Source organism: Hirsutella rhossiliensis, assembly GCF_020360975.1.
Source record: "Hirsutella rhossiliensis strain HR02 chromosome Unknown scaffold00015, whole genome shotgun sequence".
Classification (NCBI taxonomy): Eukaryota; Fungi; Ascomycota; class Sordariomycetes; order Hypocreales; family Ophiocordycipitaceae; genus Hirsutella; species Hirsutella rhossiliensis.
Genome location: NW_025408681.1, coordinates 1,110,449 through 1,128,939, shown reverse-complemented (window position 1 = coordinate 1,128,939; position 18,491 = coordinate 1,110,449). Strand labels below are relative to the sequence as shown.

At 61.1% G+C, this 18,491-nt stretch overlaps 6 protein-coding genes across 6 annotated transcripts; 4 read left to right on the top strand and 2 right to left on the bottom strand.

Annotated features, from left to right (window-relative positions):
- Positions 1–3,991: 3,991 nt before the first annotated feature.
- On the top strand, positions 3,992–6,028 carry HRG_10308 (ATPase family associated with various cellular activities (AAA) domain-containing protein; the record flags this gene model as incomplete). The annotated part of the gene is made up of 2 exons (XM_044868779.1): positions 3,992–5,186; positions 5,232–6,028. 2 exons carry the CDS (start codon positions 3,992–3,994, stop codon positions 6,026–6,028), a joined length of 1,992 nt encoding a protein of 663 aa, XP_044716134.1.
- A 1,664-nt stretch (positions 6,029–7,692) lies between these two features.
- HRG_10307 (hydroxymethylglutaryl-CoA synthase) lies at positions 7,693–9,350 on the top strand (the record flags this gene model as incomplete). Its single annotated transcript, XM_044868778.1, has 4 exons — positions 7,693–7,752; positions 7,904–8,006; positions 8,061–9,145; positions 9,213–9,350. The coding sequence occupies 4 exons, from the start codon at positions 7,693–7,695 to the stop codon at positions 9,348–9,350; spliced, it is 1,386 nt and encodes a 461-aa protein (XP_044716133.1).
- A 545-nt stretch (positions 9,351–9,895) lies between these two features.
- On the bottom strand, positions 9,896–11,696 carry HRG_10306 (alpha/beta hydrolase fold domain-containing protein; the record flags this gene model as incomplete). Its single annotated transcript, XM_044868777.1, has 2 exons — positions 9,896–10,613; positions 10,906–11,696. The coding sequence occupies 2 exons, from the start codon at positions 11,694–11,696 to the stop codon at positions 9,896–9,898; spliced, it is 1,509 nt and encodes a 502-aa protein (XP_044716132.1).
- A 787-nt stretch (positions 11,697–12,483) lies between these two features.
- HRG_10305 (peroxisomal membrane anchor protein) lies at positions 12,484–13,683 on the bottom strand (the record flags this gene model as incomplete). Its single annotated transcript, XM_044868776.1, has 3 exons — positions 12,484–13,161; positions 13,221–13,502; positions 13,651–13,683. The coding sequence occupies 3 exons, from the start codon at positions 13,681–13,683 to the stop codon at positions 12,484–12,486; spliced, it is 993 nt and encodes a 330-aa protein (XP_044716131.1).
- An 804-nt stretch (positions 13,684–14,487) lies between these two features.
- Positions 14,488–16,804, top strand: HRG_10304 (HEC/Ndc80p family domain-containing protein; the record flags this gene model as incomplete). The annotated part of the gene is made up of 3 exons (XM_044868775.1): positions 14,488–14,532; positions 14,584–16,544; positions 16,603–16,804. 3 exons carry the CDS (start codon positions 14,488–14,490, stop codon positions 16,802–16,804), a joined length of 2,208 nt encoding a protein of 735 aa, XP_044716130.1.
- A 549-nt stretch (positions 16,805–17,353) lies between these two features.
- On the top strand, positions 17,354–17,853 carry HRG_10303 (ribosomal protein l7Ae/L30e/S12e/Gadd45 family domain-containing protein; the record flags this gene model as incomplete). Its single annotated transcript, XM_044868774.1, has 3 exons — positions 17,354–17,372; positions 17,438–17,533; positions 17,591–17,853. The coding sequence occupies 3 exons, from the start codon at positions 17,354–17,356 to the stop codon at positions 17,851–17,853; spliced, it is 378 nt and encodes a 125-aa protein (XP_044716129.1).
- Between the last annotated feature and the right edge of the window lie 638 nt (positions 17,854–18,491).

Here is an 18,491-nt window from a genome sequence, read left to right as displayed (position 1 = left end):
CAGTATGCAAGCTTTATTCTTACCTTTCTAGACAACTCCAGACATCCCAACCACGCCGCAGAGTTTCAGAAACCCGAAGACAAATACTGTCGCCCTGCCGCCACGCCGCCAAACCTAACCGTTGGTCCTCGCCCAACATGCCCTAAAACAGACGGGCGGATCTGCTCGCCGTGGGTCGCGATTGTGGGCCCGAAACAAAAGGCGACCTCCGCTGCGTCTTGGTCTGCTCGGCAGGTCTCAGTCTCGTATCGGCCGTGATGCTTGGCCGTCAAGTGACGCCGTGGGGACCGCCCAGGAGTATCGTCCTGACTCCCACTGCTCAAGCCAGCAAGGGAGTGCCAATGCAATGCCATTGTACGTCATGGCAACTCAGCTTCCGAACCTGCCGTGGCCGTCTCCACATTGCGGCTTGAGGCTCTGCTGCGAGCGATCAGCAAGCGCTGCAGATGCGCTGTGCGAGCTTGCAAGTCATTGACCAGTCGATTGCATTTGACCTCGTTCGCCGCCCACGCGGCTCTCTCCCCCGTCCGCGCTTTCTATAATCGATGCCCTGGGCCAAGCACTGTTGCCTGCGATTCATCGGACGAAGCACATGACTACTGAGTTCCAAGCCATGATAAAAACAGCCGAGTTCCCGAGGCATCCTGCCGTCGACTTTCCCCCTTCAACAAAGGCTGCCACGCAAAACCACACCTCGGTTGTATAGGAGTAAAGACAAGCCCAGACTCCCGTTCTGAATGAGACGGTCCTCGCGTGCCCGCGTCGATACCATGGCCGCGCATGCGTGCCCGGGAGCTATATATACCACACGGTCGTGACACTGTCCACGTGCCCCATTGGGCCGCGGCATGAGATGCAAAACCGATGCTGTCCAGGTTGCCAGGCCACAACGGCGACGTACATGCGGCCTGTATGCATAACCGACGGCCGGCCAATCGAAGCCGCGCGCAGGTTAAGCAGCCTGAATATCGGCGTTCCACCAAGCTGCCGACACAGGCCGTTGGAGCAAACAAGCCGCTCAGCCTGCACGCAGCCATGAGCCTTCGGAATCCACGAGAGCGGATGCAAACAAGCGACTCTCTCTCTGCTGGTCTCGGTTCTTGACCTATCGCCGAGGCGGAACGCCCCAGACGATGCTCCTCCGTTTCTTGGCTGCACCTGCCAAGCAAACAGCTTGTCTGCTGGCGTTGACTCTCACAGCAGTGCTACTGCGTTCCTGTCCCTCGCATATATCTGCCCCTTCCCGAAGGGTAGAGGCTTGTCGCTGTTTCAGCGATCTACGGGCCAGGCGTTGCGCTGTCTGCCCCGGCCGCTCGTCCTCAGTGATACCACCTGGAAGGCTCGAGTTACGTGCAGCACTGCTGCTGCTGTCGGGCCTCTCCTCCAGTCGCTCAGACGAACGCTGGATTTCGCGTGTATGGGTGCCATGTACGACTTGGAGGTCGACCTTCGTGTCAGCCGATGGTGGTACCGCCTTCTGTTGCCTGCTGTGAGGGCCATGCATTTAAAATGATGCATACTGCCCGTTTTTGTGCCGATGCGATGGCTCTCCATTTGGAACGATACGCGGGTGGATCGTGATCATTTTTTGTCCCCAACGAAGCCAGCAAGCCGAATAAAGCGCGGTGATAAGAAGGTCGTTGGCCTCACAAATCTCAAGTCGGTGAAGAAGCACAGAATCGTTCCGCCACAATGTCTTCACGCGCGCACTCGTCCGCAACCTCGTCCTCTTCATCGTCATCGTCGAATAGCAAGGTTTCCAATGGGATAGGATCCGGTATACGCAACACTAGACACTGGCGGGTACCGCGAGAGTCATCGTGGACATTTAGCATCATGGCATACATGCTAGGGGCATCTCGTGACGTTCGCCGCATCAGGGTTAAGACACAAGTCTTGGGCGTAGTTTCAGATTCTCCGGAGCCCGTTGTGGAAGAGGTTATCCAGAGGCACTGGATTCGCCACAAGAGGCGTCTTTCGCTGGACTCTTCGGTGCAGTCTCCGGAGCCGTCGCCTACTTACCCGCCCGGGCAAGACAGGTATCAGTACGTCCCGGCCGCGAACGGTTATTACGGGCCCCAATACTACAAAGGGGGCGGACAAGCGGGCGTCCCAGGTGGCAACCAGCAACCTGGAGGCGGCATGGATGGGCATCCGCGGGGAAAGGCGCCCCAGGGAGGCGTGGCGCCCCAGCCAGTTCCCTTCGTAACAGGCGCCGTGCCACCCCCAGCGCGAAGCAACGCCTAGGCCGTCTTTGATGTCTGGACTTGGGTGTCTGCGGAGTCGGGAGGATGGGAATGTGGTTGAACGACGGCTTACGACGCAAGACAGGCAGGAGGGCTGAGACGTTTGGAGGCTGGCGTGTCGTGTTGTAAGCTTTTGCCTCAATGTTCGTCGATGGCTGGCTATGGGCGACGTTGTGTTTAGGAGAATGCAATGACAGGTTCAACAGAGGCGCGTGGTCTGATGCGCATGCACCGTGACAGATGCAACGAGCGTGCTTACTGATGCCGGGGTGGGAAGACAAGAAGGCAGATCTTTTCCTTTGACGACGCCTTGGGGCCCGCGTGATGAGGCGACCGAGCCCCGAAGCCAACGAGGCTGAGAGGCCGCGACGAAATCATCGGGCCCGGGGAACGGGACGGACGGGTGGGGCCGACGGCCGGGCGGGGCCGAGGTGCTGGCCGACGAGACGTGCTCGAGACGGGCTGGACATTTATTTTTCCTTGAACGGGTGTGTACACAACAGGGCAGGCTGATGACCGGGTGGGTGTGCTTGCGAAAGGCGGGAGTGTGTGCCTTTCTGCCTGTTGGATGATGCAGGCGAGCCACCAAGGATATGTTCGCCTTCGTTCTGCCGCAACCAACCGTCGACTGCACAGTACTGTAGACGGCGAGGCAGTGCGGCGGGCTGTGCCAACTACTTCCAGGCTCTGCCACTCGCCACAGTCAACCGGGCAGGCATCCGCGCAGGCATCCGCGCAGGCATCCGCGCATTAGCGTCCTCTTCCTTCGTACAGCACTGTAGTTCGTACCCGAACATGTGTTGGTCTCGTGCCGGCAGAGTCACCGGGCTCATGGAACCCGATGTGGGTCTCCGACGAGATGCCGTCCAGTGAGTGACGGCCAAGGGCGCTGCGTGCGCCTGCGAGGTGGCGAAGGGACTTGATGGTTGCTGTCGGCGGGGAGTGAGTCAACGGGCCATGGATGCATCATGGATGGATGGATGCATCAATGGGCTGAGTTGAGGCGCAAACCGACTGTAAAGGGTAGGGGATCAGGATCAGGAGTGGTTATATCCGTTCAGGAAATAATGTCCTCGTGTCTCCATCAAAGGAATTCGAGCAATGGCGTCTACAGTACTGCTACAGTATATCGAGACTGATGACGTGGGATAATCGCCATCTCCTCCCTCCACCATTCCCAGAACCCTAGATTTTCTCTTGGCAAAAACGTGTACTGTACGTAGATGTGAAGGCACAGGCAAATAAAGAACAAGAGCGCTCTGCACACCAAATCGGGACCGGGGGCGAGGGTGTGTCGGGAGCAACCGCACCTACGTCAGACTCTAGACTATTGGCTACCTTGATCTCGAGCCGGCATGGCAGCCTAGCCCTAGCTGCGTGCAGGACGAAGCCTGGAAGGGTCGGTGAGAATGGGCAAGAAGCCAAGGCATACAGACAGACTTGCGTTGCCAAAGTGCTTATAAAGGTGAAGAGTCGAAGACAAAGCACAGCCCGAGACTTGATCTTGACACCTCCCTCGGCTGGTCTGCCTCTTTCACCTCATCTCTCATCATACTGTATACCGGCAAGGCTTACTTTCCCAAGTCTTTGATCAGCTGGCGTGTGACCCAAGAGGCGCGTCAGTCGTTCGCCGTAAAGGCTCGAGGCCTGGCTTGAGGCTTGGGGTGCAGTCTCGCCGACAGAAACTCGCCACGCGCGCCCCTCACTCAACCTTCCACCCACAACATCCTCAGCATCTCGCCCACATGGACAGCCCCCAGCCCGGCGCGACGGCCTCGTCGTCGTCGGCCTCGCCCAGCGGCGTCTCGGGCGTCCCGTCGCCGCAGTTCGCCATCCTCAACTACTTCTTCCCCGGCTTCTCCGTCTTCAGCTCGGCCGCAAACGCCTACTTCGAGACCGACATCAACACCTTTCTGCCGCTGCTGCTCGCCGTCCTCGGCGGCGTCGTCGTCTGGACCCAGGCCCGCGACTCGCTCTGGAGCCTCGTCGACGACTACCTCATGTCGTCCGTGTGCATCCGCACCGACGACGAGGTCTACAACATGGTCATGCTGTGGCTGTCCAAGCAGGGCTTTTCGCGCAACTCGAGGCACTTTCTCGCCAACACGGACATTACCTCGCGCAATCGGTACATGTATCGCTATGCAGATTCGGATGACGAAGATGCGGACGACGACGAAGACGACGACGACGATGGCGGCGGCAAGGGCGCGGCCAGTCGCAGGAGAAAGGCGCTCCATTACACGCCGGCCTTCGGCTCGCACTTCTTCTGGTACAAGGGCCACCCGCTCTTCTTCGAGCGGCACAAGAACCGCGAGCAGGTCAACCTGCAGACGACGAGCGAGCGCGAGGAGCTCTCGCTGTGGTGCTTCGGGCGCAACCCGCGCATCCTCAAGGAGCTGCTGCTCGACGCGCGGCAGATGCACATGAGCAAGGACGAGCGCAAGACGCTCATCTACCGCGGCAACCTCAACGAGACGTACTGGCAGCGCTGCATGTCGCGCCTCAACCGGCCCTTTTCCACCGTCATCCTCAACGAGCGCGTCAAGAAGGAGCTGCTCGAGGACGCTGCCGACTACCTCGACCCGGCCACCCGCCGCTGGTACGCCAACCGCGGCATCCCCTACCGCCGCGGATACCTGCTCCACGGCCCACCCGGCACCGGCAAGAGCTCGCTGAGCCTGGCGCTGGCGGGATACTTTCGCATGAAGATTTACATTGTCAGCCTGAGCTCGGCGGCGGCGACCGAGGAGAACATCACCACGCTGTTCCACGAGCTGCCGACCCGCTGCATCGTCTTGCTTGAGGACATTGACTCGGCCGGCCTCACCCACACGCGCGACGATGCTTCCGTCTCGGGCAGCTCGCCCACGGCCTCGGCCTCGTCGTCTTCGTCCCCCGAGTCCGCCCCCCCGCCGGCGCCCCCGGCCGCGGCACAGAGTCAAAATGCACGCCCCCCGGCGCCGGGGGCTCCCGTCGTTGGAGGTCGTCTGTCCCTGTCCGGTCTGCTCAACATCCTCGACGGCGTCGCCTCTCAAGAGGGCCGCATCCTCATCATGACGACAAACCACATCGAGAAGCTCGACAAGGCGCTCATCCGCCCCGGCCGCGTCGACATGATTGTCCCCTTTAGCCTCGCAGACGCTGAAATGACGTCGGCAATCTTCCGCGCCATCTACGCCCCCTACGACAACGAAACGGTGTCGTGCCGCCGCCGCCCAGCGCCCTCGGCCAAGGGCGGCGGCGGCATCGGCACCGGGTCCAGCAGCACCGTCTCCGACGACAGCGAGGCCGAGGAGGAGCGGGCCGCGATCCGCGAGCGCGTCGAGGATCAGGCGAAGCGCTTCGCCGCCAAGATGCCCGAGGGCGAGTTTAGCCCGGCCGAGGTGCAGGGCCTGCTGCTGCGGCACAAGCGCAGCCCGGACGGAGCCATTGCGGCGGCCGAGGAGTGGGTTGCGAGGATGCGCAGGAACAAGAAGGAGCAGGCAGAGCAGAAACAGACCAAGGAAGCACAGCAAGAGCAGCCGAAGCCTGAAAAGTCGGATTCAGGGGAGTCGGACTCTGGCACGTCCGAGTCGGAGCGAGAAGAGGTCAAGGACAAACATGAAGTAGGTGGCGAAGAGGACAGTAAGAAAAGCACCAATTCGGAAGGGATCAAAAGCGAAGCTGAGATCAAGGTCAAGGTCTCTGAGGCAGCCAAGCCGTCGCCGGCCAATGCCAAGGGCCCGCTGGCGAGAGCGAGGTTAAAGAGCGCGTCGGACTCGGGGTACGACACGCCATAGTGGGGGCTCAAGTGTATGCATAGCGCCGGCGTTGCTGTCTTTTGAGACGTATAGAGCCTGTGGCGAGGGACATTATATCCACGTCATAAACTAGACGTTTTTGCCTGTTGGCCAGAGGCGTTCTGTGGTTGAACCGAATGATTCCTTGTCGAAGCACAACCGTAAGTGCTCTCGCTGGTGGAGGAGGACGAGCTGCTTCGCAAAATCGCTCGTCACGGCCACGCGCCAGCTGAGCATATGTGACTAGGATTAAACAGAGGGCAGAAAATGGCGCTGTCTTGCCGCCCTTGGACCGCCTCGTCCCCGCCCAAGTGCACAGATGGTCCTGGTCGGTCGTCGGAAGTCCGGGGCCCGCCGAGTTGTGTGGGGCCACTCGGCGACACATTCCCGGAATTCGGCGGCTGCGTTGAACTCTTCACAGCCCAGTTACCGGAGACGTGCTCGGGGACTCAGCACTTGGACCAGCACAAGACGGTGCAACATGGCTACAGGACACTCACTCCCCGATACAAGCTCAACGGGCGATGGGACCGACCTTGGCGTATATGCAAGGATATACATGCCCTCGGTGGGGAGGCTTGAGCGGTTATCCCCAAGGACCAAGCGGCGACTTTTGGTCAACGTAAGTGCGCCTGGTTTGATATCCAGTCACACACACCTGCATCCACCTAGGCGAGACGAGATGACGGCCGGTACGCAAAGAAGGCGCTTATCCGATAGATAGTGCAGCGTCAATGTCGGCAAGGGATATTGCATCGGTTGTCGGTCCTGGTTGGGCGTGTCTTGCAGTGCGTCAAGTGGAGAGCCGAGGGAATGCGTTGTCAGAGCCCAAGGCCCGTGGGATGATCAGATTCAGCATCTGTTCCATGAGCCGGCCGGCTTCTGCTTTTGGAGGATGGGAGGATGAAGGCACCCACAACACCTGGTATGCGTGTTGGCGCGAGACAATTGTGAGTATGGTGGGCCTGCAGACGCGGCGTACTATCAAGGTATCAATCAGTAGGGCATCGGCCGACCTCGTGAGACGAGGCTCAATGCGCGACGTTGAAGACTGATAAGATGTCTTGACCGAGTGGGGGCGCCGGTGTGTGTGGCTTAGTAAGAGGGGTTTTGGGGCCGATCATCGGACTTTGCCTGTTGGGGACTGGCAGTGACGCCCATGACTCCTGTACCAGGTACATGCACGTGCACCCAAGCTGTTTTGTGCACTGACAGGTCTCTGACAAGGTTCTGACAAGGTACAAAGTTACAGTCCCTATCCGTACACACTCCCGAAACTCCTGTCGAGACCCTAACAGCAATTAAAAAAAAAGGGGGGGGAGCGTGAGCTGTTTACTCCGTAAAGAGTCCCCAGGAACAGGTGAGAAGGATGAGACGACAAATCTGCTGCTTCCATCGAGTTTAATATCCCGCGCCCCTCTCTCCTTTCTCCATGCATGCATGCCCCTCCACCGCCCAGTGACGCTCCCCAATTGAAGTCTCTCCCACCCGGTATTTAAGGTACCTGACATTAGTAGTGCCTCCAGTGCCCTATTCCCATACCCCTCCCCCTCCAGCAAACGCGCCGCATCTTGGCCCGACCTCTTCTCTCTCCTTCAACACCTCTCTCTCTCTCTGCTGCTCGACCTTTCTCGCTCTTCACCACCACGCACCACCCCGTCATCATGGCCTCCAGACCTCAAAACGTTGGCATCAAGGCCATTGAGATTTACTTCCCCAGCCAGGTGTGTACAAGAGCGTTGCTCTCTTCCACGGCCGTCTGTGCCTGATTTGAGCGTCCCTCGCCTAGCTGCTCTCCCTCTCCTCTCCCCTTCGCCTCTCGCTGGCCAATCAAAGTCATATGGCTAACGCTCTCAATTCCCTCCCGCCTTGCAGTACGTCGAGCAAAGCGAGCTCGAAAAGTTCGATGGCGTCGCCACCGGCAAATACACCATTGGCCTCGGCCAGACCAAGATGAGCTTCTGCGACGACCGCGAAGGTGCGTTTGCCCCGACCATTGTCCTGCGACGTCTCGTCTGCTGACACCTCGCAGACATCTACTCCATGGCCCTCACCGTCACCTCGAAGCTGCTCAGCAAATACAACATCGACCCCAACTCGGTTGGCCGCCTCGAGGTCGGCACCGAGACCCTCCTCGACAAGTCAAAGTCGGTCAAGTCGGTCCTCATGCAGCTCTTCGGCGACAACACCAACCTCGAGGGCGTCGACACCATCAATGCCTGCTACGGCGGCACAAACGCCCTCTTCAACAGCGTCAACTGGGTCGAGTCGTCGGCCTGGGACGGCCGTGACGCCATTGTCGTCGCCGGTGACATTGCCCTCTACGCAAAGGGCAATGCTCGTCCCACCGGCGGCGCCGGCGCCGTTGCCATGCTCATTGGCCCCGATGCCCCCCTTGCCATGGACACGAGCCTGCGCGGCACCTACATGCAGCACGCCTACGACTTTTACAAGCCCGACCTGACGAGCGAGTACCCCTACGTCGACGGCCAGTTCTCCCTCACCTGCTACACAAAGGCCCTCGACGCCGCCTACCGCGACTACTGCCGGCGCGAGGCCAAGTCGACCACCAACGGCACCACCACCAATGGCACCACCACCAACGGCCATGCCGCCGGCGACAAGACGGCCTTTGACCGCTTCGACTACATGGCCTTCCACGCCCCCACGTGCAAGCTGGTGCAGAAGTCTTACGCCCGCCTCCTCTACCACGACTTCCTCAACAACCCCGACGCCCCCGTCTTCGCCGAGGTGGCGCCCGAGCTGCGCGACATGGACTACGAAAGGTCGCTGACGGACAAGCTCGTCGAAAAGACGTTCATGGGCTTGGCCAAGAAGAAGTTCCAGGAGCGCGTCAACCCGGCCATCCAGGTCGCCACCATGTGCGGCAACATGTACTGCGCCAGCGTCTGGGGCGGCCTGGCCAGTTTGCTGGGCTTTGTCGACAGCAAGGCGCTCGAGGGCAAACGCATCGGCGTCTTCAGCTACGGCTCCGGCCTTGCCTCGAGCTTCATGTCGTTCCGCGTCAACGGCAGCGTGGAGAAAATGGCCAAGGCACTGCAAGTTCCCGCGCGCCTCGAGGCCCGTCGCTGCGTGCCTCCCGAGACGTATGAGCAGGTGAGCATGATGCATCTTGGCACGTTCACGCGTTCACGACGAAGTATTTACTGACCGTCGGTGACAGATGTGCGAGCTGCGCAAGCAAGCCCATCTCCAGAAGGACTACACCCCCAAGGGCGACCCGTCGACCATTGTGCCTGGTACCTACTACCTAGACAAGGTTGACGAGATGTTCAAGCGCGAGTACAAGGTCAAGGCATAAGCAGAGGCCGAATTGACGACTGGGGAGGGAAATAATGACGACGATGGCCGGGTCTCTAGCGGCGGAGATTTGGGGCAATGCATGGAACATGACCTCATCGCAGGCTAGCCAAGGTCGACAGCTCCAAGGAAAGAGTCTGCATGGAGACTGGGTCCGATGAAGCAATTAGAGCAGCGGCGGTGTGCCTCGCGGGAAGGGTCTCTCTGCTTCTAATGGTCGAGCGCAAGGCTCGGCGGCACGTATTTGTGGAGTAATGGGCATTTACTCGCCGTTTGGAGGAAGAACGAGCTAGAGGGAGACGCCGATAGAAGAAAAGATGGGTGTAATTGTGCCTGGTCAGACTTTGCCATTCCGTGTATATGCTTTGTAGCCCCGAGTTTGCCATGTCATGCGTGTTACTTGTGGGAGTCTGCCATGTGGTCTGTCCATGGCCCCGACCAAACGCCAAACACCAAACGCCTCGCCTCGCCTTCGGACCATATGTGCGGGTGGAAGGGGAACGACGAGGTAGAGCAAGAAACAGTTACAAATAGCAAAAGTGGCTCTCACAGCTTGGCCTGGGCGGCGGGATGCACGCCCTCGGCGGCCTTGAGGGCGATGCGACGGCACACCTCTGCGTGGGAGACGTCGGCCAGGTCGTCGAAGCGCAGGGGATACTGGTCGAGGGAGCGGGCCTTGATGCCCGTGGCGGAGGACTGGATGCCGGCCGGATCATCGACGGCGGAGCGGATAAAGGCGGCCCACGAGTCGAAGCAGCGGCGGGCGGCGGGCGTGTGGGTCAGGACGAGGGCGAAGCAGTGCGGCATGGCCTCGTACTCCTCGTAGACGACGCGGACGCCCTGGCGGACGAGGTGCTGAGCGGCGAAGCGGGTCTCCCAGCCGAGCAGCTCCCAGCCGGCGCACAGATAGACGGGCGGGGCGCCGTGCCAGCGGGGGGCGGCGGCGGGCGAGGCCAGCGGGTGGGCGGCAGCGGCGGCGTGCTCGACGTACAGGTACTTGCGCGGCGGGTCGGCGGGCCACAGGCGGCAGGGGGCGGGCGGGCAGCGGGCGACGGTGGCGGGCTTGGGCAGGTAGTCGAAGGCGGCGGGGGCGTCGGCGGCGAAGGGCGGGGCGCTGTGCGTCAGGTCCATCCACGGCGAGCTGCAGGCGGCGGCGGCGGGGAGCGGGACGGTGCGGGCGGCGCCGTGCCAGTGGACGCGGGTGGTTGTGCGGCGCAGCTCGAGGAGTAGCTGGATGAGGGCGAGGCTCAGGTTGCCGCCGGCGCTGGGAGCGAGGTGTCAGCCAGTAGTAGTACCCATGGGTGAATTGTTTTTTTTTTTGGAATTGTTTTTTTCCTCAGCATACAAGCATACAGCATGCAGCATTCAGGTAGGGAGGTGGGTGGGTATTAGTCGAGGTCGAGAGTAGACAGTAGGGAGAGTAGATAGTAGAGGAGAGTAGACAGTAGAGGCGAGTAGACAGTAGAGGAGAGTAGACAGTAGAGGAGAGTAGGCAGTAGAGGAGAGTAGACAGTAGAGGCGAGTAGACAGTAGAGGAGAGTAGATTTTATACCCACCTATCGCCGGCAACCACAATGTGCTCGGCCCGCACAGGCTCGTGAAAGGCCCCCGGCGGCGGATACAGCAGCGTCAGGTACGACACAAAGGCGTCGAGCAGCGCCGCGGGGAAGACGTGCGCCGGCGCCAGGCGGTAGCGCACCGAGTAGCACCGCCCGCCCGTCAGCTTGGCCAGCTTCTTGGTCGTCGGCCGGTGCGACACGGGGTCCAACATCATGTAGGCGCCGCCGTGCAGGTAGAGCACCGTCGTCGTCGGGTGCCGGCACTCGCCCGTCAGCGCCTCGTACTTGGCCCGCTCCGACACGCCCGGCGGGGGGGAGTCGGGCTCCGCGCCGGCCCGGTAGCCCGTCCACTCGGCCTCGACGAGCGCGTAGTCGGGCATCCTGAAGCTCGGATCCGACCCGCTGCCATCCTCCCCCGCCGCGCGCAGCGACCCGAGCGCCGCCGCCAGCGCCTCGCGCGCCCCGTCCTCGGGCGGCGGCGGCGACGCGTACGTGCTGACCCAGATGCGGCCGCGGACGCCCGGGTCGCGCCGCGAGCTGCGCTGCAACGCCGAGATGGACTGCGCCGGGTCGGGCTCGCAGAGCGACCGCAGCACCGCCACCGTCACCGCGCTGCGCACGTCGAGGTGCGCCGACGTCTCGGCCAGGCTCAGCGCGTGCCGCACCGCTACCCGCACCATGAGCGGCACCCGCGGCAGCAGCAGCCAGAGGAGCCGGGCGTTGCGCCGGAAGGCCGATGGCGGCGGCTGCGGCGGCGGCGGCGTCGACGCTATGCTGGTCGTGGCCATTTCTCCCTTGCGCCCTGTGTATTCTCGTCCGTCCTTGTTGTTCTTCTTCTTCTCGCAGACGTTCGGGGGCCCCGTAGCGAAGGCTGCAAGCAGCAAGCGTCGTCGTCGTTGTCGTCTATTATCGTGATCGTCTCCGTTCGGCCAAGCGAGCTCAACGATGCAGCACGCACGCCAGGTACAGTTATAGGTAGGCCCAGGGCAGCAGTTTGCACAAATGGTAAAAGGAACGCGACGCCACACGGCCCCCTAACCGAACAAGTCAAGGAAAAATGAAACACAGGGAATAAGTATGCAGGAAGGAAAAAAGGTGACGTCTGCTCCCTTTCCTCCTCGTGGAAGTGGACTAAACGCAGCGGAACCGGCGCCGCAGCAACCAGCCCTCACCGAATCACGGCCCGGCGAACGGAGCGCCCGGACGAATTCCGTCGGCCCGGTCCTCTCTCTAAGCCGAGGCTGTCGATCGGTGGATCCCCCACCCCCTTCTGCGGAGTAAAGCCTCCAGGGCACAGGGGCTCGGGCCTCTGTCGAGGCGCAAATCCGTAACGCTGGCCTCCGAGCAAAGACCCCGTGGCCCCCATCTTGGAGAGCCGCATGCAGGCCAGCCTGCGCCATCATCAGCGTCACCAAGCTTGCCTCGTGCGGGATTGGTTCCGGCTTTTAACACGCTTCAAGCTAGTGTGCCATGTGGCAAGACATGTGCTCCGAGTCGCCCGTGCTGAGTTCCCGTTTCCGATACAAGAGCCCATGTTACTGTACAGTGCCTCCAACATGTGATCAGGCCCCCAAGCTAGGGGCTGCCGCTGGCCTCTTCCTGCGGCTCGCTGCCGTCCCCCTCTCCCGCTCCGTTGGTGGCGCCCATGCTGCTCGCCGCCGCCGCCATCTGCCACGCCGGGATCGACGCCCTCGCCGTCCCGTTGCTGCCGCCACCGCCGGATCCCAACGGCCTGCCGACGCTGCTTTGTGCCTGGCCCTTGCTGCTCGTGGCCTCGCCCACTGCCGCGTTGCCGGCGCTCTCCCCGGCCCGTTCGCTTCCGCTGGGAGTCCCCGCCCGCGGAGGATGGCTGGCTGCCGTCGTCGAGCCCGACGACATGCGCTGCTTGACGAGCGTCTTGAGGCTGGTGAGCTCGCTGTTGATTTCCTGCAGTCGGTTGTCCGTGACGTCTTTCTGGCTGTCCATGGCCTTGGGGATGGCATCCTTGAGGGCCTGCACCTCGTCGCGGATGCGCTGTGCGTCGTCTTCACGACGACGGTTCGCCGCCTTGAGATCGGCCATTGTCATCTCGAGGTCCGCCAGCGCCGTGTCCAGTCGCTCCGTCCTCTGCACCTCCGCCGTCTTGAGCGCCTCTGTATCCTTGGAAAGCTGCTCCACCAGCGCAAACGCCTTGTCGAACTGCTCCTCAATCGACTTCTTGTCCTGCTCCAACCTTTCAGGCGTGGGTGGTGCCACGAGCGGGTATACGTAGCGCTGCGCCGTCGTGTCAACTACACCTCGGTTCCTTGCGATGCGCGCAGAAACGGCATTACCTTTCCCAGAGAGTACAGGCCGTATCCCACGCCACTGACCACCGTCGCCATTATAAACCAGTCTCTCCAGTCCCTCCTGGGCGGCGGTAGCTGCTGCTGCTGCCACGCATATTGAGGATAGGGCTGATGGTATGAGGGAGGGGGCGCGGGCGGATAAGGCGCGCCGGGTGCTGGTGCCGGGTTGGCGCGGGCGAGAGCGGCGTCGACTTCTTCCTGGGTCAGATTCTTGGTTCGTAAAAAGGAGACCTTGTTCTCGACCGACGACGAGGCAACGCTGGGGTCCTGCAGAACTGCGTCGGGTGTTAGCTTAGCTCGGCTCGGCTCCTTGTCTCGGGGAACCAACACTGTGCCTGTGATGCGTCACAGCCGAGGCCGTTAGCATTGCAACGGTGAGGCGGCATGCGACGCCGGGGCATTGAAGCCGACTCACTGCCGAGGCCACCACGTCCTCGCGAATAGCCATGATGGACTTTAAGCTGCCCGCCGCATCACCGAACTGCAAACTTTGCGCTCAGTGGGTGGCGATAGTGGATTGCGAGAGTGACGGAGGTGGAGGAGGTGGCAGTTGGACTCGGCTGCGGTGGCTGGGCTGGACTTGGGCCGAGGCTGCTGATGAATGCAATTCTCGGTCTGAAAAGGGAAAGGCGAGAAGCCTTGCCCCACTTTCTCTCTTGAAGAACTCGGTCACGTGCCTCCGCGCCAGTCTCGCGCTCACAGGCAACTTGATTGTCCATAGTTATCCCTTCTGCTGCGGCGGGCATTATATTCTCGCATAGAAAGTACTTCGAGTGCCATGTTGCGTACATAGCCGCGAAGCGTGTGAGCTACCGCACGGATGCCGTCTCGAGCCTGCCTCGAGGTCATGCCCAAACAACAAAGATTCTGGTGGCCATCGTTCTCTTGTCAGCTGTAATCCGCGAAGAAGAAATCGCCGTTGCAATTTCTGTCCACGTGGGCTTTTGCACTGTACGTATTTGGGAGCATCGTCAGCAACTTAACACCCGAAGTGGCCTTGATGTTGAGGTCACGTGATTGGGCGGCGACGGCTTTCCACCAAAGCGCCAATATTCGCCCAATCACGTCTCTGCAAACCCCCGTTTGTTTACTTTCCTGCCGAGCAACGCAGCTTTCTCCCGCACCACCACAAGCCAACCGCCGCCCATTTGCTCCTCCCGAAGAGCGCACATCGTCTTCATCCATCGCCACGAAACAAATCAATCGTTCCTGGCCCGACACCACTGCCCCGGGAGCCTCTGCGCAATCAACCATGTCACAGGACACGGGCCTGTGGAGCGTCCGCAGACCCCGAGAGGTATGACCTGCCCTGTCGCTTCGCCAGCGCATGTAGACTGACGCGCCGCAGACCTTGGGAGGCCTCAGCATGAACACCGGCATTCCCGCACCCGGCTCGACCATGAAGCGCTCCAGCTCAAACAACCCCAACTACACGGGAGGCGGCCACGTCCGGTCCGTGTCGGGATCTAGACACTCCCTTGCCATATCGCGACCCAGCCAGCCTCTCTTTCATCGCTCGTCCTCGGGCACCAACCTCGCGGACCTCGGCCTCTCGTCCGTCAAGCGATCGTCCTTTCAGCAGCAAAAGGGCTCCTACGCCTCGGTCCCTCACACCCCCGCCAACCCGAGGGCGTCGATGGACGGCGCCGACAGGCGCAGCAGCGTCTACCGACCACGACAGTCGTCGAGTGGCGCCTTGGTTCATCACCAAAGCTTCTTCCAGACGACGCTGCAGCCAGCCGGTGTGCCGCGCGATCCCCGCCCTCTCAAGGACCGGTCTTTCCAGACCCGCATCGGACAAGAGCTGCTCGAGTACATGGCCCGTCACGACTTCGAGGCCGAGATGAACCACGTCTTGTCGCCCAACGTCATGAAGTCGCCTACGCAAAAGGACTTCAACTACATGTTCCAATGGCTCTACCACCGGATCGACCCCAGCCACAAGTTTCTCAAGAACATTGACCAGGAGGTGCCGCCAATCCTAAAGCAGCTCAGGTATCCGTTTGAGAGGAGCATCACCAAGAGTCAGCTCGCCGCCGTCGGTGGACAGAACTGGAGCACCTTTCTCGGCCTGTTGTACTGGATGATGCAGCTCGCTCAGATGCTCGACGGCTACACCGCCAACAAGTACAACGAAGCTTGCATGGAGGCGGGAGTCGACGTCAGCGGCGACAACATCATCTTTGGCTTCCTCAGCAGCGCGTACAGGGACTGGCTCTCCATGGACGAGGAGACGAGCGACGAAGACGCAGAGCGGGTGTTGGCCCCGCATGTCGAGGCAATGGCGGCGGCGTTTGAGCACTCAAGGTCACGATTCACGTCCGAGCTGGACATGCTCGAGGCCGAAAACGCCAGGCTGCTCAAGGAGATTGGTGATTTGGAAAAGTCGACGCCCGACCCGGCCGTCCTGGACAACCACTTCAAGATTATGGAAGAGGACAAAATCAAGTTTGAAGAGTACAATACGCTTGCGGTACAGAGGTCGGAAAAGTACGAGAGTCGCATTCAAGTCCTCCAGGAAGAACTTGACAAGCTGGAACAGGAGCTGAAGGAGGCGGACGAGGAGCGACGGGGTCTTCAACGGTCGGTGGACGCTCAAGGCATCAGCATGCAGGATATCGACCGCATGACGGCTGAGCGGGAGCGTCTACAAAAAGGCGTCGAATCGGCGAGCCAGAGGCTGGACGAGGTCAAGAGAAAAGTGGCCGAGAGGGAGTCGGAAGCAAGCCGGAAGCTCGACGAGCTGGAGCGAATGGTGGACAAATACAACACGCTGGCTTATCAAATTGCGCTCATCCCGGCGACAGCGGCCAACGCCAAGGGCCGCGAGTACGAGCTGCAGGTCATGGTCGACGACGGGTCCGAGTTCGGCTCGTCCAACCTCAAGGGCTCGGGCGGCGCGCCGTCGTCATCGGCAGAGCGCCTCCTGGCCGACGCCACCACCGGCTACCAGCCCGGGCACATCCTCAACCTGGACCTCCGGGGCCAGATTCGGAGCAGCTGCTCGGCGTTGCGCAAGGAAATCTCGGAGCGTCGGAGCGCGGCCATGGACGACATGATGAAGGACCACGAACTGCTCGACGGCATCAAGGAGGCCATCGAAGACAAGCGCAGCGAAGTCGAGGCCCTGAACCACCGGGTAAGGGCGGCGGAGGAGGAGTACGAGAAGACCCGGGAGGTGACAACGGCGCAGAAGATGGCGTCGGACGCGCAGATTGAAAAGATGGAAAAGGAGCTGTCGAGAATGCGCGCCGGGCTGAGCGAGTCGGTGCAGCTCATGGAACAGCGCGAGATCAACACGACGATTGAGTACGCCGCCGTCCATGAGCGCGGACAGAGTCAGCCAGCTAACAGTGGTCTCCTTTAGGTACGAACAGCTGGTGCTGCGGGCAAGCTCTCTGCGGGAGGAGCTGCATACGGAGATTGACCGGATACTCAACGACGTCATCAAGTTCAAGATTCACATCCAGAAGAACCTGTACGAGTACGAAGGCTTCGTCACGGACGAGCTGGAGAAGGAGCTCGGCGTGGATGAGGCCAAGGACGACACCCAGGCCATGGATGCGTAAAGGGCATCTCTGGCGAAATACAGCACAGACGGGCTGGCGATGATGACAGTTGGGCTGGGAAACGACGGCATTGTTGGCGTTGGATGATGAAGCATTGTGGGAAGCGGTGCGAAGGATAATGGCGGACTGGAATACCACTTTGATTTAGCAGGCACGAGTCATGAATCTTACGCGTACACTGTCGTCGGCATGGGCTGGTTGTGGGCATGGCGTTGTGGGCATGGCGTTGTGGGCATGGCGTTGTGGGCATGGCGTTGTGGGCATGGCATTGTGGGCATGACAGTCGCGAGAATGATGGCGTGAGTGGATGTCGGTGGTTGGTGAATCCGCTGCACGTGACCCAGGCGTGACTCCCGGCGCACCTCAGCCTTGTCGCTCAATGTGGGGCGCCTTTCCTCTTTTAGCCATTTCGCCCCCCCATCTCTTTTTTTTTTCTCTTCCCTTTCCGCCTCTTCACCTTGTCGCCGTTCCTCATCGCCAACTTTTACGCCTCCCTATTCCCACGGGCAGTGAACCTTTTGCAGGCGAGCCTTTTGGCACATCACTACTATGGAGGAGGAGAACGCAGGTAAGAAGACGACTGGCCCTTGCTTCCGAAAACCTGGATGCGGCGCTGACTTTACCGTCTGCAAGCTTGGCCCTTGGCCGACAGCACCCTGACGCAGGAGATTCTCGACCTCTTGCAGTCGGCGGCGCACATTCGCCAGGTAAAGAAGGGTGCCAACGAAGGCAAGTCTCGGTTCCCCGCTCACCTCCGCGCGACAGCATCTGACGCCGTCGACGCAGTGACCAAGACGCTCAACCGCGGCACCTGCGAAATCGCCATCCTGGCCGCCGACACGGCGCCGCTGGCGATCCTGCTGCACATTCCGCTGCTGTGCGAGGACAAGGGCACGCCCTACGTCTACGTCCCGTGCAAGTCGATGCTCGGCCGTGCCTGTGGCGTCAGCCGCGCCGTGATTGCCGCCAGCATCACCTGCAACGAGGGCAGCGAGCTGGCCGGCCAGATCAAGGCGCTGCGGGACAAGGTGGAGCGCCTGGCCATCTGAGGGCGGGTGCCGGTGGGTTGGTGCACGGCTATATTTGGGCTGGTCGAGTTGTGCGGTGTCGGGGTGGGTGGCTTTGCACAGACGCGGGTCCCCGGGATTGCGGACTTGCTTTTTGTTCGTAACGGTTTGATTGTTTGAACCAGGGACAGCCCGCGAGACAACTAGCCAAAACAGCTGAGCGGCCGAAGCCTTGTCGTCTGCCGCCACGAGGAGCAGTTGATGCAAGCGTTGAGCCGTGTCTTTGTGCATAGATTACCCCTTCGGAGCCGGCATCGGGATTCAACGGCTTCCGCTCGAAAAGATATGCGTACACCCCCCGAGACGCCGGCGAATCAGCGATGCGCAAGCCGTGCCGCTGCAATCTTCTTTTGCTGGGGGTCAGGAACATGGTCATCTGCTCGGGGCCTCGACCGAGGGGCCTCGACCACCGCTCGGTGGTAAGTCGCCCAACAAACATGTGTCTTATACTCTGTCGCTTCCGTGAAATGATGTGCCGGACTCTGGCGCGCCCTGGCACGACCCCGTGTCCTCGGCAGCTCCGCTCCTCCGCCCCCTCCCCATGATGCAGGGCGACGCTAAAGCATGCCTTGCGGGCGCATGCAATAGTCCCGTTGCAAGGATCCCGCCCGACGCCATCG